General features: G+C 37.6%; 2 protein-coding genes across 7 annotated transcripts in view; both read left to right on the top strand.

Moving 5' to 3' along the window:
* The window catches only part of ATG4C (autophagy related 4C cysteine peptidase), a 153,431-nt gene that overhangs the window by 27,183 nt on the left and 104,327 nt on the right, over window positions 1-21,921 (top strand). For all 6 annotated transcript variants that reach the window (XM_047872261.1, XM_047872259.1, XM_047872260.1 and 3 more), the window contains one exon: window positions 14,010-14,093. In XM_047872261.1, coding sequence (XP_047728217.1) covers window positions 14,010-14,093 — 84 coding nt within the window. The remainder of the gene's footprint in view (window positions 1-14,009; window positions 14,094-21,921) is intronic.
* On the top strand, window positions 363-884 carry LOC125173305 (U1 small nuclear ribonucleoprotein C-like). Its single transcript, XM_047872262.1, has one exon. The coding sequence runs from the start codon at window positions 363-365 to the stop codon at window positions 840-842; it is 480 nt and encodes a 159-aa protein (XP_047728218.1). The 3' UTR covers window positions 843-884.

Genomic DNA, 21,921 nt, shown 5'->3' with positions numbered 1-21,921 from the left:
TTAACCAACACAGATACAAGCGAGATGTCTGAAACAGAATTTAGAATCACAATAATAAGAATACTAGCTGGAGTTGAAAATAGATTAGAATCCCTTTCTGCGGAGATAAAAGAAGTAAAAACTAGTCAGGATTAAATAAAAAATGCTATAACTTAGCTGCAATCACGAATGGATGCCATGGCAGCAAGGATGGATGAGGCAGAACAGAGAATCAGTGATAGAGAGGACAAACTTATGGAAAATAATGAAGCAGAAAAAAAGAGGGAGATTAAGGCAAAAGAGCAAGATTTAAGAATTAGAGAAATCAGTGACTCATTAAAAAGGAACAACATCACGGAGTGGCCAACAGTCTGCAAAGCAACATGCCTAAGTTTTATTGTGACTACTGCAACACATACCTCACCCATGACTCTCCATCTGTGAGAAAGACACACTGCAGTGGTAGGAAACACAAAGAGAATGTGAAAGACTACTATCAGAAATGGATGGAAGAGCAAGCCCAGAGCCTGATCGACAAAACAACTGCTGCATTTCAGCAAGGAAAGATTCCTCCTACTCCATTCTCTGCTCCTCCTCCTGCAGGGGTGATGATTCCATCTCCCCCTAGTCTCCCGGGTCCTCCTCGCCCTGGTATGATGCCAGCATCCCATATGGGGGGCCCTCCCATGATGCCAATGATGGGCCCTCCTCCTCCTGGGATGATGCCAGTGGGACCTGCTCCTGGAATGAGGCTGCCTATGGGAGGCCACATGCCAATGATGCCTGGGCCCCCAATGATGAGACCTCCCACCCGTCCCATGATGGTACCCACTCGGCCAGGAATGACTCGACCAGACAGATAAGGAGAGACAGGAACCTCTTTATATCCATTTTATATTACTTGTTCTACTTCACCAGGAGGTCATGGTGCTGTGACTCTGGGTGTTTTCTAACAGCATGACAAGGAAGACTTGCTCCCCCTTCCTATCAAACAGAGAATAGTTTTTGCAAGGGAGTAGTGGGACAAAAAAAAAAAAAAAAAAAAGTAATTTCCATTTGTATCATGAAATGTGAAAATAAAATTGTCAACTGTTTTAGTTAAAAAAAAAAAAAAAAAAAGGAACAACATCAGAATCATAGGGGTCCCAGAAGAGGAAGAGAGAAATAGGGGTAGGAGGGTTATGTGAGCAAATCATAGCGGACAACTTTCCTAACCTGGGGAAAGACACAGACATCAAAATCCAGGAAGCGCAGAAAACTCCCATTAGATTCAACAAAAACCGACCATCAACAAGGCATATCATAGCCAAATTCACAAAATACTCAGGCAAGGAGAGAATCCTGAAAGTAGCAAGGGAAAAAAAAGTCCTTAACCTGCAAGGGAAGACAGATCAGGTTTGCAGCAGACCTAGCCACAGAAACTTGGCAGGCCAGAAAGGAGTGGCAGGATATATTCAATGTGCTGAATCAGAAAACTATGCAGCCAAGAATTCTTTATCCAGCAAGGCTGTCATTCAAAATAGAAGGAGAGATTAAAAAGTTTCCCAGACAAACAAAAATTACAGGAGTTTGTGACCACTAAACCAGCCCTGCAAGAAATTTTAAGGGGGACTCTCTGAGGGGAGAAAAGATGAAAATATAAATAAATACCAAAAGCAACAAAGATTAGAAAGGACCAGAAACTCCAACTCTACAAGCAACCTAATGGCAATAAATTCATATCTTTCAGTACTCATTCTAAACGTCAATGGACTCAATGCTCCAATCAAAAGACATAGGTAACAGAATGAATAAGAAAACAAGATCCATCTCTATGCTGTTTAAGAGACCCACTTTAGACGTAAAGACACCTTCAGATTGAAAGTAAGGGGATGGAGAACCATCTATCATGCTAATGGTCAACAAAAGAAAGCTGGAGTAGCCATACTTATATCAGACAGTCTAGACTTTAAAATAAAGACTGTATCAAGAGATGCAGAAGGGCATTATATCATGATTAAGGGGTCTATCCACCAAGAAGACCTAACAATTGTAAATATTTATGTGCCAAATGTGGGAGCACCCAAATATATAAATCAATGAATCACAAACATAAAGAAACTCATTGATAGTAATACCATAATAGGAGACTTCCAACACCCTACTCACAGCAGTGGACAGATCATCTAATCAAAAAATCAAGGAAACAATGGCTTTGAATGACACTCTGGACCAGATGGACTTAACAGATATATTCAGAACATTTCATCCTAAAGCAGCAGAATATACATTCTTCTCCAGTGCACATGGAATGTTCTCCAGAATAGACCACATACTGGGACACAAATCAGTCCTCAGCAAGTACAAAAAAAATCGAGATCATACACTGCATATTTTCAGAACACAACACTATTAAACTCGAAAGAAAAAATTTGGAAAGGTAACAAATACTTGGAGACTGAAGAACATCCTACTAAAGAATGAATGAGCTAACCAAGAAGTTAAAGAGGAAATTAAAAAGTATATGGAAGCCAATGAAAATGATAACACCACAACCCAAAACCTCTGGACCGCAGCTAAGGCAGTCATAAGAGGAAAGTATATAGCAATCCAGGCCTTCCTAAAGAGGGAAGAAAGATCTCAGATACATAACCTAACCTTATGCCTTAAAGAGCTGGAAAAAGAACAGCAAATAAAATCCCAAAGCAGCACAAGACAGGAAATAATAAAGATTAGAGTAGAAATTAATGCTGTCAAAACTAAAAAAACAGGGGTGCCTGGGTGGCGCAGTCGGTTAAGCGTCCGACTTCAGCCAGGTCACGATCTCGCGGTCCGTGAGTTCGAGCCCCGCGTCAGGCTCTGGGCTGATGGCTCGGAGCCTGGAGCCTGTTTCTGATTCTGTGTCTCCCTCTCTCTCTGCCCCTCCCCTGTTCATGCTCTGTCTCTCTCTGTCCCAAAAATAAATAAACGTTGAAAAAAAAATTAAAAAAAAAAACCTAAAAAAACAGTAGAACAGATCAATGAAACCAGAAGATGGTTCTTTGAAAGAATTAACAAAATTGATAAACCACTAGCCAGTTTGATCAAAAAGAAAAAGGCAAGGACCCAAATAAATAAAATCAAGAATGAAAGGGGAGAGATCACAACCAAAACAGCAGAAATAAAAACAATAATAAAAAATATTATGAGCAATTATATGCCAATAAAATGGGCAATCTGGAAGAAATGGATAAATTCCTAGAAACATATACACTACCAAAACTGAAACAGGAAGAAATAGAAAATTTGAACAGACACATAACCAGTAAGGAAGTCGAATTAGTAATCAAAAATCTGCCAAAAAACAAACGTCCAGGGCCAGATGGCTTTCCAGGGGAATTCTACCAAACATTTAAGGAAGAGTTAACACCTATTCTCTTGAAGTTGTTCCAAAAAATAGAAATGGAAGGAAAACTTCCAAACTCTTTCTATGAAGCCAGCATTACCTTGATTCCAAAACCAGACAGAGACCCCACTAAAAAGGAGAATTATACCAATTTCCCTGATGAACATAGATGCAAAAATCCTCAACAAGATATTAGCCAACTGGATCCAACAATACATTAAAAAAATTATTCACCACGAGCAAGTGGGATTTATACCTGGGATGCAGGGCTGGTTCAATATCCACAATAAATTTGATTCATCACATCAATAAAAGAAAGGACAAGAACCATATGATCCTCTCAATAGATGCAGAGAAGGCATTTGACAAAATACAGCATCCTTTCTTGATAAAAACCCTCAAGTAAGTAGGGATAGAAGGATCATACCTCGAGATCATAAAAGCCATATATGAACGACCCAACTCTAATATCATCCTCAATGGGGAAAAACTGAGAGCTTTCCCCCTAAGGTCAGAAACAAGACAGGGATGTCCACTCTTGTCACTGTCATTCAACGTAGTATTGGAAGTCTTAGCCTCTGCAATCAGACAACACAAAGAAATAAAAGGCATCCAAATCGGCCAGGAGGAGGTCAAATTTTCACTCCTCACAGATGACATGATACTCTAAATGGAAAACCCTAAAGATTCCACCAAAAAACTGCTAGAATTGATTCATGATTTCAGCAAAGTTGCAGGATATAAAATCAACGCACAGAAATCAGTGGCATTCCTATACACCAACAATGAAGCGACAGAAAGAGAAATCAAGGAATTGATCCCATTTACAATTGCACCAAAACCCATAAAATACCTAGGAATAAATCTAACCAAAGAGGTGAAAAATCTATACACTGAAAACTATAGAAAGGTTATGAAAGAAATTGAAGAAGACACAAAAAAAATGGAAAAAGATTCCATGCTCCTGGATAGGAAGAACAAATATTGTTGAAATGTCGATACTACCCAAAGCAATCTACGTATTCAATGCAATCCCTATCAAAATAACACCAGCATTCTTCACAGAGCTAGAACAAATCCTAAAATTTGTATGGAACCAGAAAAGACCCCGAATAGCCAAAGCAATCTTGAAAAACAAAACCAAAGCAGGAGGCATCACAATCCCGGACTTTAAGCTATACTACAAAGCTGTAATCATCAAGACAGTATGGTACTGGCAGAAGAACAGACACTCAGATCAATGGAACAGAATAGAGAACCCAGAAATGGACCTACAAACGTATGGCCAACTACTCTTTGACAAAGCAGGAAAGAATATCCAATGGAATAAAGACAGTCTCTTCAGCAAGTGGTGCTGGGAAAACTGGACAGCGACATACAGAAGAATGAACCTGGACCACTTTCTTACACCATACATAAACTCAAAATGGATGAAAGACCTAAATGTAAGACAGGAAGCCATCAAAATCCTTGAGGAGAAAGCAGGCAAAAACCTTTTTGATCTTGGCCTCAGCAACTTCTTACTCAACACGTCTCTGGAGGCTAGGGAAACAAAAGCAAAAATGAACTACTGGGACTTCATCAAAATAAACAGCTTCTGCACAGTGAAGGAAACAATCAGCAAAACTAAAAGGCAACCAACAGAACGGAAGAAGATATTTGCAAATGACATATCAGATAAACGATTAATATCCAAAATCTATAAAGAACTTATCAAACTCAACACCCCAAAACCAAATAATCCAGTGAAGAAATGGGCAAAACACATGAATAGACACTTCTCCAAAGAAGACATCCAGATGGCCAACTGACACGTGAAAAAATGCTCAACATCACTCCTCATCAGGGAAATACAAATCCAAATCACAATGAGATACCACCTTACACCTGTCAGAATGGCTAACATTGCAACAACAGATGTTGGCAAGGATGTGGGGAAAGAGGATCTCTTTTGCATTGTTGGTGGGAATGCAAGCTGGTGCACCCATTCTGAAAAAACAATATGGAGGTTCCTCAAAAAGCTAAAAATAGAACTACCCTATGACCCAGCAATTGTACTACTAGGTATTTATCCAAGGGATATAGGTGTGCTATTTCAAAGGGACACATGCACCCCAATGTTTATAGCAGCACTATTAACAATAGCCAAAGTATGGAAAGATCCCAGATGTCCATCGATGGATGAATGAATAAAGAAGATGTGATATTTATATACAATGGAGTATTCCTCGACAATCAAAAAGAATGAAATCTTGCTATTTGCAACTATGTGGATGGAACTGGAGGGTATTATGCTAAGTGAAATTAGTCAGTCAGAGAAAGGCAAATATATGACTTCACTCATATGAGGACTTTAAGAGACAAAACAGATGAACATGAGGGAAGGGAAACAAAAATAATATAAAAATAGGGAGGAGTACAAAACATAAGAGACTCATAAATATGGAGAACAAACTGAGGGTTACTGGAAGGGTTGTGGGGGGGGCGGGGATGGGCTAAATGGGTAAGGGGCACTAAGGAATCTACTCCTGAAATCATTGTTGCACTATATGCTAACTAACTTGGATGTAAATTAAAAAAAAAAGAAGAAAACACAAAAATAAAATTAAAAAAATAATAATGCAAATTCAGGTAAAACACAATGGACAGTTGGCTCCTGCTCACTGGAAAGCATGGCCAGCTAAAGGCCATGTTAGACAGTTACAACTTGATAATAAAACATTGCATTTTGAAGACTATGAGCACTGATTTTTTAAAAATTGAGATATACTATACTAAAAAAAATCATCCTTTTATGATTCAGTGGTTTTTAGTATAAGATTGTACAACATCATCACTAGCTAATCCCAGAACACCTTTATCACCCCCAAATGCAACCCTGTACCGATTAACATCTACTCCCTGTTCCTCCCCACCTCTTCTCTAGCCCCTGGCAATCACCAGTCTATTTACTGTCTCTATGGATTTGACTGTTCTGGACATTTCATATAAATGGCATTATGCAACTTGTGGCCTTTTCTGTCTGACTCCTTTCACTTAGCATAATGTTTTCAAAATTCATCCATATTGTAGCATGTATGTATCAGTACTTCATTCCTTTATATGACTGAATAATATTTAATTGTATGGCCATACTACATTTTCTTTACCCATTTATTATTTGATGGACATTTGGGTTGTTTTTGAATTTTTGGCTAATATGAATATTGCTGCTATGAACATTGTGTAAAAGTTTTTGTGTGAACATATGCGTTCAGTTCTCTTGGGTATATACCTAAGAGTAGAATTGCTGGATAATACATTAACTCTAATTTTAACTTTTTGAAAAAGTACCAAGCTGTTTTCTAAGGTGGCTGTACCATTTTACATTCCTATCAGCAATGTTTGAGGGTTTGAATTTCTCCACATCGTCAACAGCACTTTTTATTGTCCATCTTTTTTATTGGAGCCATTCCAGTGGGTACGAAGTATCTCAGTGAGTTTGATTTGCATTTCCTTGATGAATAATGATATTAAGCAACCTTCCATATATTTACTATTTGTATATATTCTTTGGAGAAATATCTATTTAAATCCTTTGTGTATTTTTTAATTGGGTTATTTGTCTTTTTATTTTTGAGCTTTATGAGTTCTTTATATGTTCTAGATAGAAATCCCTTAGCAAATATATGATTTACCAATACTTTCTCCCATTTTGGTGTTGTCTTTTTACTTTCTTGATAGTGTCCACTAGAGCACAAAACCTTCAAATTTTGATGAAATCCAGTTGACTTATTTTTTCTTTGGTTGTTTGTGCTTGTGATATCAAATTAGAGAAACTGTTGTGTAAATCAGAATCATGAAGATTTATACCTGTGTTTCTTAAGAGTTTTATTTTTTTAATTAAAAAAACCTTTTTCTAGGGAGAGAGAGAAAGTGAGCATGAGTTGGGGAGAGGGGCAGAGGGAGAGAGAGAGAATCTTAAGCTCCACACTAAGTGTGGAGCCTGATGAGGGATCCTGGGATCATTACCTGAGCCACAATCAAAAGTCAGATGCTTACCTGACTGAGCCACCCAGGAACCCCAAGAATTTTATTAATTTAGCTCTTATATTTAGGTCTTTGATCCATTTTAAGTTAATTTTTGCATGCGATGTGAGGTAGAAGTCCAACTTCATTTTTGTATGTGTCTATCTAGTTGTCCCAGCACCATTTTTTGAAAAGACTGTTCTTTCTCCACTGAATGGTCTTGATTCCCTTGTCTAAATCAGTTGACCACAGATGTAAAGGTTTATTTATGGACTTCCAGTTCAATTCCATGTATGTACACATCCATCTGTGTGCCAGTGCAACACTCTCTTAATTACTTTAGCTTTCTGTAAAATTACAAAATTGGAAAGTGTGATTCCTTCAACTCTGTTCTTCTTTTCCAAGATTATTTTGGCTATTTTGGATGAATTTTTGATCATCTTAACAATTTCTGCAAGAAATCCAGTTGGGATTTTGATAGAGATTTTAGTGAATCTGTAGATCACTTGTACAGTATTGCCATATTAAACTTTCCAATCCATGGACATGGGATATGTTTCCTTATATTTAGGTTTGTAATTTTTTGTTTCAATCATGTTTTGTCGTTTTCTACTTATAAAGCTTGTTAAAGTTTTTCCTAAGTATTTAGGAAAGTATTTATTTCCTTTTTTGTTAAAGTTATTCCTAAGTATTTTATTTTTGATGCTATTTTAAAGTGAATTGTTTTCTTTCTTTATTTGTTGCCAGTATATAGAAATACAGTTGCTTTTTGTAATTTTATCTTGTGTCTTGTAAGTTTGATGTTCTACTTTATTAGCTCTAATAGTTTTTTTTTTGTGATTCTTTTGGATTTTCTGTATGTAAAGATCATGTCATCTGCAAATAGAGGCTTATGTTCTTTTTAAGCCATTTAATTTGGTGAATAGGTTATGTGATGAAGATTTCATTTGTAAGTTGAAAATTGTCATACAGGCACTAGATAACCCATTTTTATTTTACTATTTTTTTAAATACAAATCACTTTTATTTTTAAGTGTTTATTTATTTATTTTTAGAGAGACAGAGAGAGAGAGAGAGTGTGAGCAGGGGAGTGGCAGAGGAAGAAGGAGGCAGAGAATCTGAAGCAGGCTCTGAGTGCTGTCAGTGTAGAGCCTGATGTGGGGCTTGAATTCAAGAATCATGAGCTCATGACCTGAGCCAAAGTCTTAAGCTTAAGACCTAGGTGCTCCTAGAATAACCCAGTTTATCAGTATCCTAGGAATTGTTAAACTATTATTTACATATGTGTTGTTTTCCTTATCTAGATACTTAAGTGGCCATCATAAAATTATGGTAATTTCTAATCTCTGAAGAACAGATGGTTTAAGGTGACTAAGTGTTCTAGATAGCTTCAAGTTATGGACTAGTATTTTTGTTTGATTTTATTGGTTGAAAATCTCTCTAAAATGTTTTCTGTATTTTCCTTGCTTAGAGTTTGTGTAGTATGGGTGGTACAGGAAGGACTAAGATTGATTGAGCATTTACTAGCATTAAAAAAAATTTTTTTTAGGGGCACCTGGGTGGCTCAGTCGGTTAAGCGTCCGACTTCAGCTCAGGTCACGATCTCACGGTCTGTGAGTTCGAGCCCCGCATCGGGCTCTGGGCTGATGGCTCAGAGCCTGGAGCCTGTTTCCGATTCTGTGTCTCCCTCTCTCTCTGCCCCTCCTCCATTCATGCTCTGTCTCTCTCTGTCTCAAAAATAAATAAAATGTTAAAAAAAAAATTTAAAAAAAATTTTTTTTAAATGTTTATTTATTTTTGAGAGAGACAGACCATGATTGGGGGAGGGGCAGAAAGAGGGAGACAGAATCTGAAGCAGGCTCCAGGCTCAACTGTCAGCACAGAGCCCAACACGGGGCTCGAACCCATGAACTGCAAGATCATGACCTGAGCTGAAGACAGAGGCTTAACAGACTGAGCCACCCAGGTTCCCTAGCATTTTGTAGATGATTTATGTACCTTATTTAAATCTCATATCTTTCTGAGATGGATATCTTCCTGAGATTTTTTTTTTTTAATTAGAAAACTGAGATTAACATATTTGTGGTCACATATCTAGGTAATAAGTCATGAAACTGGTGGTATTCAAATCCAGCCTCCCTGTTCCTTAGTCTTGCTCTTCTCTGAATATAGTGAACATAATTTAGGATTATTTTTTTCAATGTCAATATTATGAAATGATGAAGATGGAACTAGAAATGGCATAGCACTTAAGATTTAAAAGACTCTGGACCTTACTTTCTTGAAAAACTGCTTAATTTTTGCTTTCTTCTCCCCTCTCTCCTTTTATTTACCTGACTTCATGAGGTGTGTAAACTTGACTTCCTTATTAAAAATCGTTAATATGTAAACCATCCTTCTTCTGGGTGTTTGAGATCCTCCCCAAAATAATTATCATCTGTTATTTCTACATTCTTTGGCTTGTTTGGATCTTTTAAAGCTTTGTTGTTTTCAGGTAGCTGACTTAATGGACTATAGGTTTTTTGTAACATTCTGTTTATGATTGCTATTCTCCAAAGATCATCCTTAGTAAGGATCTTTAATCATATCTTGTGTTGTCTCTTTTCTCATTGAATCTGGGCTGGCCTGTGCCTCATATTAACCAATAGAATGAGAGGAAATGAGGCTGTGTCAATTCTAGGCCTGGCCATTAAGAGGCAACTTCTGCTTGCTCTGATTTGGAGCTCTGAACTGTTATGTCACCACTTTAGGTACTCTGCTGGAGAAAATCACATGGAGAGACCACATGACGAAGAAAGGCCCTGAGATGATCTAAGAGAGAAAGCATCAGCCAATTCAGTGTCTCAGTTGAGCCTCTCCATCTGATTTCCACTACGTTAGACTTAGCAGGAGAACTGCTCGGTTGAGCCCAGTCAATCCACAGAACTGTGTGATATAAGAAAAAAGTTGTCTCATAAGATAAAAACAGAGAGGGATGCAAACCATAAGAGACTCTTAAATACACAGAACAAACTGATGGTTGCTGGAGGGGAAGTGGGTGGAGGGATGGGCTGAATGGGTGATGGGCATTAAGGAGGGCACTTGTTATGATGAGCACTGGGTATTGTATTTAAGTGATGAATCATGGGAATCTACCCCCGAAACCAAGAGCACACTGTATACACTGTATGTTAGCTAACTTGACAATAAATTATATTAAAAGAAAAAAAAATTTCCTTCACCCCAAAAAGTTTCTTCAAGCTTCCGTCTGGTCAATGCTCACCCCTCACAGTCACTGCCCCGTTTCAATTTATTTAATGGCTTGTTTGCCAAATTTACTTACTTTTCTTAACTTACTTAGTTTTATTTAATTAGTTTTCATTTGAAATCATAATGACATTTGTCTCTGTCCCACCTCCCTCTGCTATAAACTGAGACTTAAAGGTAGGGGAGATTAAGATACAAAATAAGAATATATTCTTCAGTATGAAGAATTCTGGTGAATATATATTTTTCAATATGTATAAGAAGAACTTATTAATATACTTTTATTCATGGCTCCTTCCTATACTCCAGGCTCTGTTATCCCATGTCTCTATGGATTTTATATCCTTCATTTTTTTTTTTTTTTTTTTTTTTTTAATTTTTTTTTTTTCAACGTTTATTTATTTTTGGGACAGAGAGAGACAGAGCATGAACGGGCAAGGGGCAGAGAGAGAGGGAGACACAGAATCGGAAACAGGCTCCAGGCTCTGAGCCATCAGCCCAGAGCCTGACGCGGGGCTCGAACTCACAGACCGCGAGATCGTGACCTGGCTGAAGTCGGACGCTTAACCGACTGCGCCACCCAGGCGCCCCTATCCTTCATTTTTTGTCTGTGTGCCATGGTATCCTGGTTCAGCATCAACAAGCTAGGGTAGAGGTAGTTGTGTTTCTTACAATACTTTTATAAAGATAAAATGAAAACTGGTCAACTAAAACCAAATAATTAAAAGAAAAAAAGAATATTCTATAGACTAGTCATTTGGCATAAGGGCCTAATTCAGCTTTGACATGCCTGTGGAAAAAGAGAGGAAAATGGCTGGGCCTTATGAGAGGTCCTGAGCTTTCTTATGTACCTAGCATCATGGAGTATTAAAATAAGTCAGTCTATTATGAGGGTTAGGTCCTGCCAGGATTTGCACAGGAAGTGTAAGAGTGAGAGAGTATGCACCATATGAGTCATGGTTGAGCTTTAAAGCACTGTAAATCTGTGCTCAAGTAAAATGTGGATCCTTGCAATGCCCCAGGTTCTTAAGAATCAGATTCACAACTTCTCTTTTCTTGAGGAAGGATTGGTGAGTGGTAAGAGGGGGTAGGCAGAGGCTAGAGCATAGGGAGAAAGAGAAGTTCCTCCTTGAAGATTGTTTCCTTTTATTTGAAGTTTTTTTGGTGAAGTTCTTAGAATTTGCTTTAGAAATAGAGGGGGAGGGGGTTATTACTATTTGGGGGTTAGAATCATTCTGGTACAGTACTAACAATTCTAAGAGATAATGTTTGTAAGGTGCCTAGCCTAGTTCCTGGTATAGAATAGGATCAGTAAATACCATTTTCCCACTGGAGTTCAGAGAAGAGCATCAGAGCCAGGTGGGAAAAAGAAAAACTGGCTTAGAAGTGCACACAGGAGGGTGTGGAGCCTGCTTAAGATTCTCTTCCCTTCCTCCCTCTGCTCCTCCCTGGCTGACACTCATTCACTCTGCAAACACACACACACACACACACACACACACACACACACACACACACACGAGCTGTAAGAAGTAGATAGGCTCATATTGGGGAGGATATTTTTGTCATGGGATAGTATGAGCCAAACAGCAAAGCCCACTTTGAGTATAGGTGAAAAGTAGTGGAAAAGATGACTGTAAACGTAACTTGTATCATATTTTGGAATGTCTTTAGTATCACTGAGAAGTTCATAATAAATCTGTTAAGTAATGAGTCACTGAGGATGGTTTTTGAGCAGAAGAGTTACCTATTCAAAGCTGAGCCACAGGGAGATTAATTTGGCAGTGACATGTGGCATATGCTAGAATGAGGAAAAACTGATGACACCGAAACCATTTTGGAGAGTACTGCAGCAATCCAAGTAAAGGAAAACCCGATTCATATATTTATTTGCCATTCTTTCTTTTCTCTAGCAAATTCAAATACTTGCATCATCTTTATTATGAATACATATTTCTATTTCTTTTTTTGTATTCATTTGTATTAAAGTACTTTGGGGAGCACTTTTGTAAAAAGTCACTTATTTTACATTTTCTAAAAACTTTTCAATATAAATGGCAGATAGTCTACTTAAGAGTAGACCTAAGTCTGTTGGCTCCCAATTTCAGATTCTTTCTGTTTATATGCTCTTGCTTGTTAGGAGCTGCTTTTAAGTCTATCCTTAGCAGTCAGGGATTTCATATACTTAAGAATACTCAGGAATATAATGGGCAAGTGTTTTTCTCAGGAAATTAAGAACTATTAATGGCATCATAAAAAACCAAGAGGATAGATGCTATAGTTTCGCAGGAACAAAACTTAAAGAATTTGCAACTATAGTTGGGAATTGGGGATTTGGAGGTGGAAATGGAAATGAGGATCTCTGAAAGCTCTATTCACTATTTTCAGACATCCTCAGGTGGCTGAAATGATGGGGTTATACATTTACCTAGGAAACTTCAGGGATTCACATTTATCACAAGCAGTAGTGGACTGTGTTACCTTTTCCGTAAATTACTTCATTGGAATACTCAATTACTTTAAATATTTTAATTATCTAAAATGGAAGGAAAGACAAGAAATTGGTAACATTTGTTGCATGTGGGAAAAAGAAGTTAATGTCAGAGAAACTGGAGTAGAATTTGTACTGTTTTTTTTTAAAGTAACTTTTGTTTTTTTAAAAATATTTATTTATTTTTGAGAGAGAGAGAGCGCGCATGTGCGCACAAGTGAGGAGGGTCAGAGAGGGGGGCAGAGAAGAGGATCCCAAGCAGGCTCTGCACTGACAGCAGTGAGCCCTAAGCAGCCTCGAACTCATGAACTGCAAGATCATGACCTGAGCTGAAGTCAGATGCTCAACTGACTAAGCCACCTAAGGCACTCCTATACTGTTATTTTATTTTATTTTTTTGTAATATTTAGTTTTTACTTGAGAGAAAAGAGAGAGTGCGCATAGGGGAAAGGGGCAGAGGGAGAAAGAGAGAGAGTCCCAGGCAGGCTCCACACTCAGCGTGGAGCCTGATGTGGGGCTTGATCCCACAGCCCTGAGATCACGACCTGAGCCAGTCAAGAGTTGGACTCTCAACCAACTAAGCCACTGAGGTGTCTCTAGAATTTGTACCTTTTAAGTTTTATACCATAAGATCATTGTGGGGAAAAAAAGAACATTGTGACCTGTTTGAAAATAAATTAAAATTAAGTTCTTTTCTTTCTCATGTTCTTTACATGATGGAATGTGTTTAAAATACTTAACTGTATTTGAAGGTAGCATAAATGACCTGTATTTTCAGTTCATTGTCCATATATTTTGCATTCTTGAAAAAAACTGCATGTTCATAGTTTAGAATTGATGATTTGAAATAAAATAAAATAAAATGCTACACTTTTAGCCTGAAATCCTTTAATTGCAAAACTGTTTTTCTCTTTTGTTTAGGTTGGGTGTTGAAAACAAAGACATATTTTAGTAGAAATTCCCCTGTATTGTTGCTTGGAAAATGTTACCATTTTAAATATGAAGGTAAGTGCTAAATTTGTAACCCATTTAAAAATCTTTGTATTCCTTCATTGTGTAACAGTTTTCATTGTTTTATTTCCAGATCAATCTACTTGTGGCATATTTTTTTTTTGTTTTTTACTTCTTTTTTATTGTGGTAAAATAATAACAGAATTTACCTTCTTAATAATTTTTTTATATTTATTTATTTATTTATTTATTTATTTATTTTGAGAGAGAGAGATGAAGAGTTCTGGAGATAAATGGTGGTAATTTTATTAGCACAACATTGTGAATGTATTTAAAACCACTGAACTGTATGCACACTTAAAAATTATTAAGTGTGCATGTATGTGTGCAAGAGCGAGAAAAGGCAGAGAGAGAGGGAGGGAGAATCCCAAGCAGGATCTGTGCTGTCATCATGGAGCCCGATGTCAGCATAGAGCTTGATCCCATGAACTGTGAGATTATGACCTGAGCCGAAATCAAGAGTTGGATGCTTAACCAACTGAGCCACCCAGGTGCCCTATACCATCTTAATAATTTTTTAAAAAAACTTTAATGTTTACTTATTTTTGAGAGAGAGAGAGAGAGAGAGAGAGAAACGAGAGAGAGAGAACGAGTAGGGGAGGGGCAGAGAGGGAGGGAGACACAGAATCCAAAGCAGATTCTGGGCTCTGAGCTGTTAGCACAGAGCCCGATGCAGGGCTCGAACCCACGAACCATGAGATCACGACTAGAGCTGAAGTCGGATGCCTAACAGACTAAGCCACCCCAGTGCCCCAACTTTTCTTCTTAATATTTTATTTATTTTTGACAGAGAGTGAGTAAGGAAGGGGCAGAGAGAGAAGAGAGACAGAGGATCCCAAGGAGGTTCCACACTGTCAGCACAGAGTCTCATGTGGGGCTTGAACTCATGAATTATGAGATCATGATCTGAGCTGAAATCAAGAGTCAGACCCTTAACCAATTGACCATTCTACTTTTTATGCCTCTGTTTTGGCATATTTCTTTTAAGAACCTGTATTTTATGTAACACATAATGTACTGCCATATGGTTTGGGTTTCTAGTAAACTCTTTGAGGATGAGAATCATGACCCCTTTTGTTATATCCCTCACAGTTTTAGACTTATGAGTGTTAGTTAAATATTATCTGAATTGATATCATAATATTTTTTATCAAGTTTTCTGATGATAACTTTAAAGTATATGCTAATATGAATGGACATTTTTCCAAAGAAGACATCCAGATGGCTAGCAAACACATGAAAAGATGCTCAGTATCACTCATCATCAGGGAAATACAAATCAAAACCACAATAAGATACCACCTCACACCTGTCAGAATGGTTAAAATGAACAACTCAGGAAACCACAGATGTTGGCAAGGATGCAGAGAAAGGGGAACACTTTTGCACTGCTGGTGGGAATGCAAACTGGTACAGCCACTCTGGAAAACAGTATGGAGGTTTCTCCAAAAATTAAAAACAGAACTACCCTATGACCCAGCAATTTACTAGGTATTTATCCAAAGGATAGAAAAATGCTGATTCGAAGGGGCACATGCACCCTAATGTTTATAGCAGCACTATCAACAATAGCCAAAGTATAGAAAGGGCCCAAATGTCCATCAACTGATGAATGAATAAAGAAGATGGTATATATACACTGTGGAATACTATCTGACAATCAAAAAGAATGAAATTTTGCCATTTTGTAACAACATGGATGGAACTAGAGTATATTAATGCTAAACGAAATAAGGCGGTCAGAGAAAGACAAATACTGTATGAATTCACTCATATGTGGAATTTAAGAAACAAAACAGATGAACATAGGGGAAGGGAAGGAAAAACAAGATAAAAACAGAGAGGGAGGCAAACCATAAGAGACTCTTAAATGCAGAGAACAAACTGGGGGTTGCTGGAGGGGAAGTGGGTAAGGGAATGGGCAAATGGGTGCTGGGCATTAAGGAGGGCACTTGTTGGGATGAGCACTGGTTGTTATATGTAAGTGATGAATCACTGGGTTCTACTCCTGAAACCAATACTATACTGACTAACTTGAATTTAAATAAATAAGTTAAATGAAAAAGATTGAGAAAAAGAAGTGTATGCAAATAATTTAAAGTATCACCTTGGTTAACCTGAAGATGGTAGATTTTCCAATTATTATTTTTTTTTAAGTTTATTTATTTTGAGAGAGAGTGAGCATGATTGGGGGAGGGGCAGAGAGAGAGAAGAGAGAGAGAATCCCAAGCAGGCTCCACTCTGTCAGTGCAGAGCCAGATATGAGGCTCTATCCCATGAACTGTGAGATCATGACCTGAGCTGAAATCAAGAGATGGAGGCTTAACCGTTGCCCCAGGCGCCCCAGATTTTTGAATTCTTTAAAAAAAAAAATTTTTTTAACATTTATTCATTTTTGATGGAGACAAAGAGTGTGAGCAGGGGAGGGGCAGAGAGAGAGAGGGAGACACAGAATCTGTAGCAGGCTCTCAGCTCTGAGCTGTCAGCACAGAGCCCGACGTGGGGCTCAAACCCATGAACTATGAGATCATGACCTGAACTGAAGTCAGATCCTTAATCAACTGAGCCACTCAGGTGCTTCCAGATTTTCCAATTCTTAAGGATGTTCTAATTTCTGAAATTATTGACTTATTTTGATGTTTTTGAGTTTCTACATATGCCCATCCTTTTAATAATTATATATTTTCTTTTAACAATTTATGTCACTTAATGAATGCCTTCTTTGTGTTAGGCATCATGCTAAGCTCTTTGTGAAGTGCCTTTAATTCTTTAATTCTCACAGCAAGCCTACAAGTTTGATTCAAGTATCTTATGAGCATGAAACAGGAGCTTAGAGAAGTTAAATAATTTGTCCAATGTCACACAGGTATTAAATGGCACAGTTGTAATTTAAACCAAGACTGTGTCTCACTTTACTCCTGGCTTTTTTTCTACTATACGTCTGTGCTTGGTTTTGTGTGTAGGAGTATGTGTGTGCGTGTGTGTATGTGTGTGTGTGTGTAAGACAGAGAAGGAAAGAATGTGTGTGAGAATATGTCATTATCAAGGCTTTTATTTTTGGTTGACTTATTTTGGCATCTCATTTATCAGCAATCTTCTAAAGCCTTGTAAATGTCTTGTAATGATAACAGCTAACATTTATTGAGTATTTATAATGTGCCAGGTAGTATTTCAAGTAGTTCACATGCTTAACTCATTGAGTCCTCACAGCACTCTTTAAAAAAAAATATCTTTTTAATGTTTATTTATTTTTGAGAGAGAGACAGAGTGTGAGCAGGTAACGGGTAGACAGAGAGGGAGACACAGAATCCGAAGCAGGCTCCAGGCTCTGAGCTGCCAGCACAGAGCCCGACACAGGGCTCGAGCTCATGAACTGCAAGATCATGACCTGAGTCGAAGTCGAACACTTAACTGACTGAGCCACCCAGGTGCCTTGAGAAGTTTTTAATTTTGATTCCATTTTCAAAAGGGTCAGAAACAGGAAATATAAAATCATCAGGGACACTGAGATAATGGGGTTTTGTTTTTGGCATAAAAGGGCTAACATTGGGAAGAAGCAAACAGATTAAAAATTACTCAAATACCATATGAGTTCACTCATATGTGGAAATTAAGAAAACAAAACAAATGAACAAAGTAAAAAAGAGACCAAAAAAACCAGAATTAAATACAGAGAACAAACTGATGGTTCCCAGAAGGGAGGTGGGTGGGGAGGGGGGAGTTGGGTGAAATAGGTGAAGGAGATTAAGAATACACTTATTGTGATGAACACTGAGTAATGTATACAATTGTTGAGTCATTATATTATATACCTGAGGCTAATAGAACATCATATATTAATTATATTTGAATTAAAAATTAAGTAAATAAATAAAAAATTACTCATAATGTATTTTTCTTGTCGAGTACAATTTTGTTATCCTCCTTAAAGGGATATTCACAGGGGCTGGGTGGCTCAGTTGATTGTCTGACTTCGACTCAGGTCATGATCTTGTGGTTTGAGAGTTCAAGTCCTATATCAGGCTGGCTGTAGTCAGTGCAGAGCCTGCTTCAGATCCTCTGTCCCTCTCTCTCTGCCCTTCCCGCTTTCCCCTGCTTGCACTCTCTCTCTCTCAAAAAACAAAAACAAAAACAAAAACAAAAATGGTGTATACACAGGGTTTTTATCTTCTCTGTAAATGCACAACTCATAATTTCAAAAAAATATTTAATATAAAATTATTAAAACAATAAAAATTCACTATTTGTAATAAATAATACAGACCTAAGCATCCAACTTTGGCTCAGGACATGATCTCATGGTTTGTGAGGTCAAGCCCTGCATCTGGCTCTCTACTGTCAACATGGAGCCCGCTTTGGATCCTCTGTTCCCCTCTCTCTTTCTCCATCCTCTGCTCTCTTTCTGTTTCAAAAATAAACAAACATTAAAAAAAAAAGAAAGAATACAAAGAAGAAAAATTTTTCTTCCATTGGATTCTGTCATATCTGTCATATATCCTTTTTTTTTTAATTTTTTTAGAATTTTATTCTTGTATTTGTGTATTTTTATTTATTTATTTATTTATTTTTCAACGTTTTTATTTATTTTTGGGACAGAGAGAGACATAGCATGAACGGGGGAGGGGCAGAGAGACAGGGAGACACAGAATCGGAAACAGGCTCCAGGCTCTGAGCCATCAGCCCAGAGCCTGATGCGGGGCTCGAACTCACAGACCACGAGATCGTGACCTGGCTGAAGTCGGACGCTTAACCGACTGCGCCACCCAGGCGCCCCAACATATATCCTATCTTTGTACTGAAACAGACACATGCTACTTTAAGGAGTAATAGGTGAAGATAAGGCCAACATGCTGAGATTTAGCAGAGTGAGACGATGAGTAGAACAGGAGTCCTAGATGTCACAGAGGCACTGAATTAACCAACCTAGAGCCATCCCTACATAGGACTTCTGTTTGTGTATGGTAATACATCCCCTTATTGTTTAAGCTATTTTGAAATGCATCCATTAGCAACCTTTCTAATTTGGTCTACTTCTGTAGTTTTATAGCAGCCTGTATTTCTGCTTCACCACAAATATCATAATGGGATTAACAACTTTTATACTTTTGTTTAATGTTTCTCATCTGCTGAACTGTAAGCTCCTTGAGAGTAAGAACTGTGCCTCTCATACTTTCAGTGTTAACTCCAGTGCCTGGTGCATAATAAGGCTCTCAATAAATATTTGTGGAGTAAATTAATAATCTTGTTCATCACATCCCCTATTAATGAATACTTGTTTCCAACTTTTTATTTCAATAAAGCTACATTAAACATCCTTATACATGTGTTCACACATGCAGAGAACTTCTCTATGATAAATATTTAAATTTACAACCTCTTATGAGAAATTTGAGAGTACTTAGAAAAATTGAAAATATATACATTTTAGGACCCAGCAATTTGACCTTTAAATATTTACTTACTGTGCTCGCTTTGGCAGCACATATACTAAATATGTACTTACTTTATCCCATATCTGATAATTACAAGAACTGTAGTCTTTGAGGATTCAATTCACAATTTTTTTTACTTATGATTGTCATATTAGCTTGTTTAATTGTGATAGTCAGCCTTGACTGAACCCTCAATGTTACTAGCAGTTTTCTTCTATTTCTTTTATCAGCTTTCGTTTCATTTTTTTGTTGTGGTTCTTTGAGACTTTGTTCATAAAGCTCTGATCTCATGTGTCTCCAGAGCATCATAGAAAACAAAAGCAAAGCAAAGCAAAACAAAACAAAACCTTCTTCCTTTGGCTCCATTTATCTTACATTCACCTGACAAATGTTTATTGCACATCTGCTATGGACTGAACTCTGTACTAGGTGCTGAAGATTCAGGGGTGCATAAAATAAAATATTCCTTCTCCTGTAATATACCTGAAATTTGGAAAAGGGTAAGATATAGATAAATATTATAGATATAATTAATTAAGAAAATTAAGAAAAGAGGGGCGCTGGGGTGGCTCAGTCAGTTGAGCAGCTGACTCTAGATTTCAGCTCAGATTTGCAGGGTTGAGCCCCAAGTTGGGCACTGCACTGACAGTGTGGAGCCTGCTGGGATTCTCTCTCTCCCTCTCTCACTGCCCCTCCCCTGCTTGTGCATGTGCTCTCTCTCTCAAAATAGACAAACATGAAAAAAAGATTGTGAAAAGTCAGAAAGTGGAATAGCAGAGGTAGTATTATTATAGTGGAAAGTCAACAGGACAATAAAGTTCAGTTAGTACTAGCAATTTTCCAATTATATTCTGAGTAAATTTTAAATTTAGAGTAAATTTAGAGTAATTTTAGAGACTAGGTTTTTAAAAATATTTATTTTGAGAGAGAGAGAGAAAGTGAACACATGTGGGAGAAGGGCAGAAAAAGAGGGAGAGAGAATCCTAAGCAGTCTCTGCGCTGACTGCGCAGGGCCTGATGTGGGTTTGATCTTATGAACCATGAGATCATGACCTGAGTAGAAATCAACAGTCAGATGCTTAACCCACTGAGCCACCCACGTGGCCCAAGACTAGATCTTAAAAGAATAAAGAATTAATTACTTCATCAAGGGAGGAGATTAGGAATTATGTTTGGCAAGCCTCAGGATGATGTGTGAGTTATGTACTATTGTGTCAAATTTCAGACAAATTTGAATGTCTCTAAAGTAGAACTTTGGGGGGCACCTAGGTGGTTCAGCTGGTTCAGCATCTAACTATTGATTTCAGACTCATGGTTTGTGGGTTTGAGCCCCTAGTTGGGCTCTGTGGGGGCAGCACCGGAGACTGCTTGGGATTTTCTCTCTCTCCTTCTCTCTCTGCCCCTCCCCTGCTCCCGCAGTCTCTGTCTCCTTTTGTAAGTAAATAAAAAAACGTAAACAAATTTTTTTCTTTAAAGTAGAAAGTTTGGACATATTTGTAGTGCCATGTTCAATTTCCATGCATTTTTATTTGTAATTAACTTCAAACTCAAATATTGAGAGAAATTCATTGATATTGGGGGCTTGTCGGTCATTCTTTTTATTGTCACTGAAACTGTATGCCACAACTTAGCACCATTAATCTGAATATTATGAAGTTTAGGTGATTGTAATTTTTTCAGAATGAGTTTAAAGAGGGATAGGTGAGCAAGGATAAAAAAAAAAGCATGATAAAATTGCTTTAATATCCTGCAGAAGGGCATTGGAAATTGAACTCCTTGGAATTGAGAGTTTAGCCAGATTTATCTATCCACCTGTCCACCCACCCAAACCAAGCAACATTTATTAGGATTTACTTGTGTTATGTAGTGTGCTACATGTTGAGGTTGTAAACATGACTAAATATACTCTCTAGGAGTAATCAAGGAATGTCAGTTCATTTTGAGAGAGTAATCAAGGAATGTCAGTTCATTTGGAGCACTAGTGTTTTGTAGATTATTGGGCAAACAGTAACTGTAGTTTTTACATAGAAATTCTGTTTTGGTTTTTTTTTAAGCTTATTTATTTATTTTGAGAGAGAGAGAGAGAGAGAGTGCATGCATGAGCAGGATAGGGACAGAAAGAGGAGGAAGAGAGAGAGAATCCCACTGCGGGGCTTGATCTCACAAACTGTGAGATCATGACCTGAGCTGAAATCAAGAGTCAGACGCTTAACCAACTGAGCCACCTAGGTGCCCCTCACATAGAAATTGTATTACAGACAATCAATTTGAAAAGGCCTTTTAAAATGACATATGTGGGTGGCAGCAGTTTTTAAAAATTGTATTTCAACATGAAAGGATAACTGTATATTTAGGAATTTTATATTCTTACTCTTTAGCTTCTTAGTTTT

The sequence above is a fragment of the Prionailurus viverrinus genome, chromosome C1 (assembly GCF_022837055.1).
Source record: "Prionailurus viverrinus isolate Anna chromosome C1, UM_Priviv_1.0, whole genome shotgun sequence".
Taxonomy (NCBI): domain Eukaryota; kingdom Metazoa; phylum Chordata; class Mammalia; order Carnivora; family Felidae; genus Prionailurus; species Prionailurus viverrinus.
The sequence above is the reverse complement of the archived record's forward strand: the minus strand, read 5'-3'. Positions and strand labels throughout refer to the sequence as shown.

Bases quoted from the DNA above. Each gene is read 5' to 3' on its own strand.
- LOC125173305 (XM_047872262.1), top strand. From the start codon at position 363: ATGCCTAAGTTTTATTGTGACTACTGCAACACATACCTCACCCATGAC.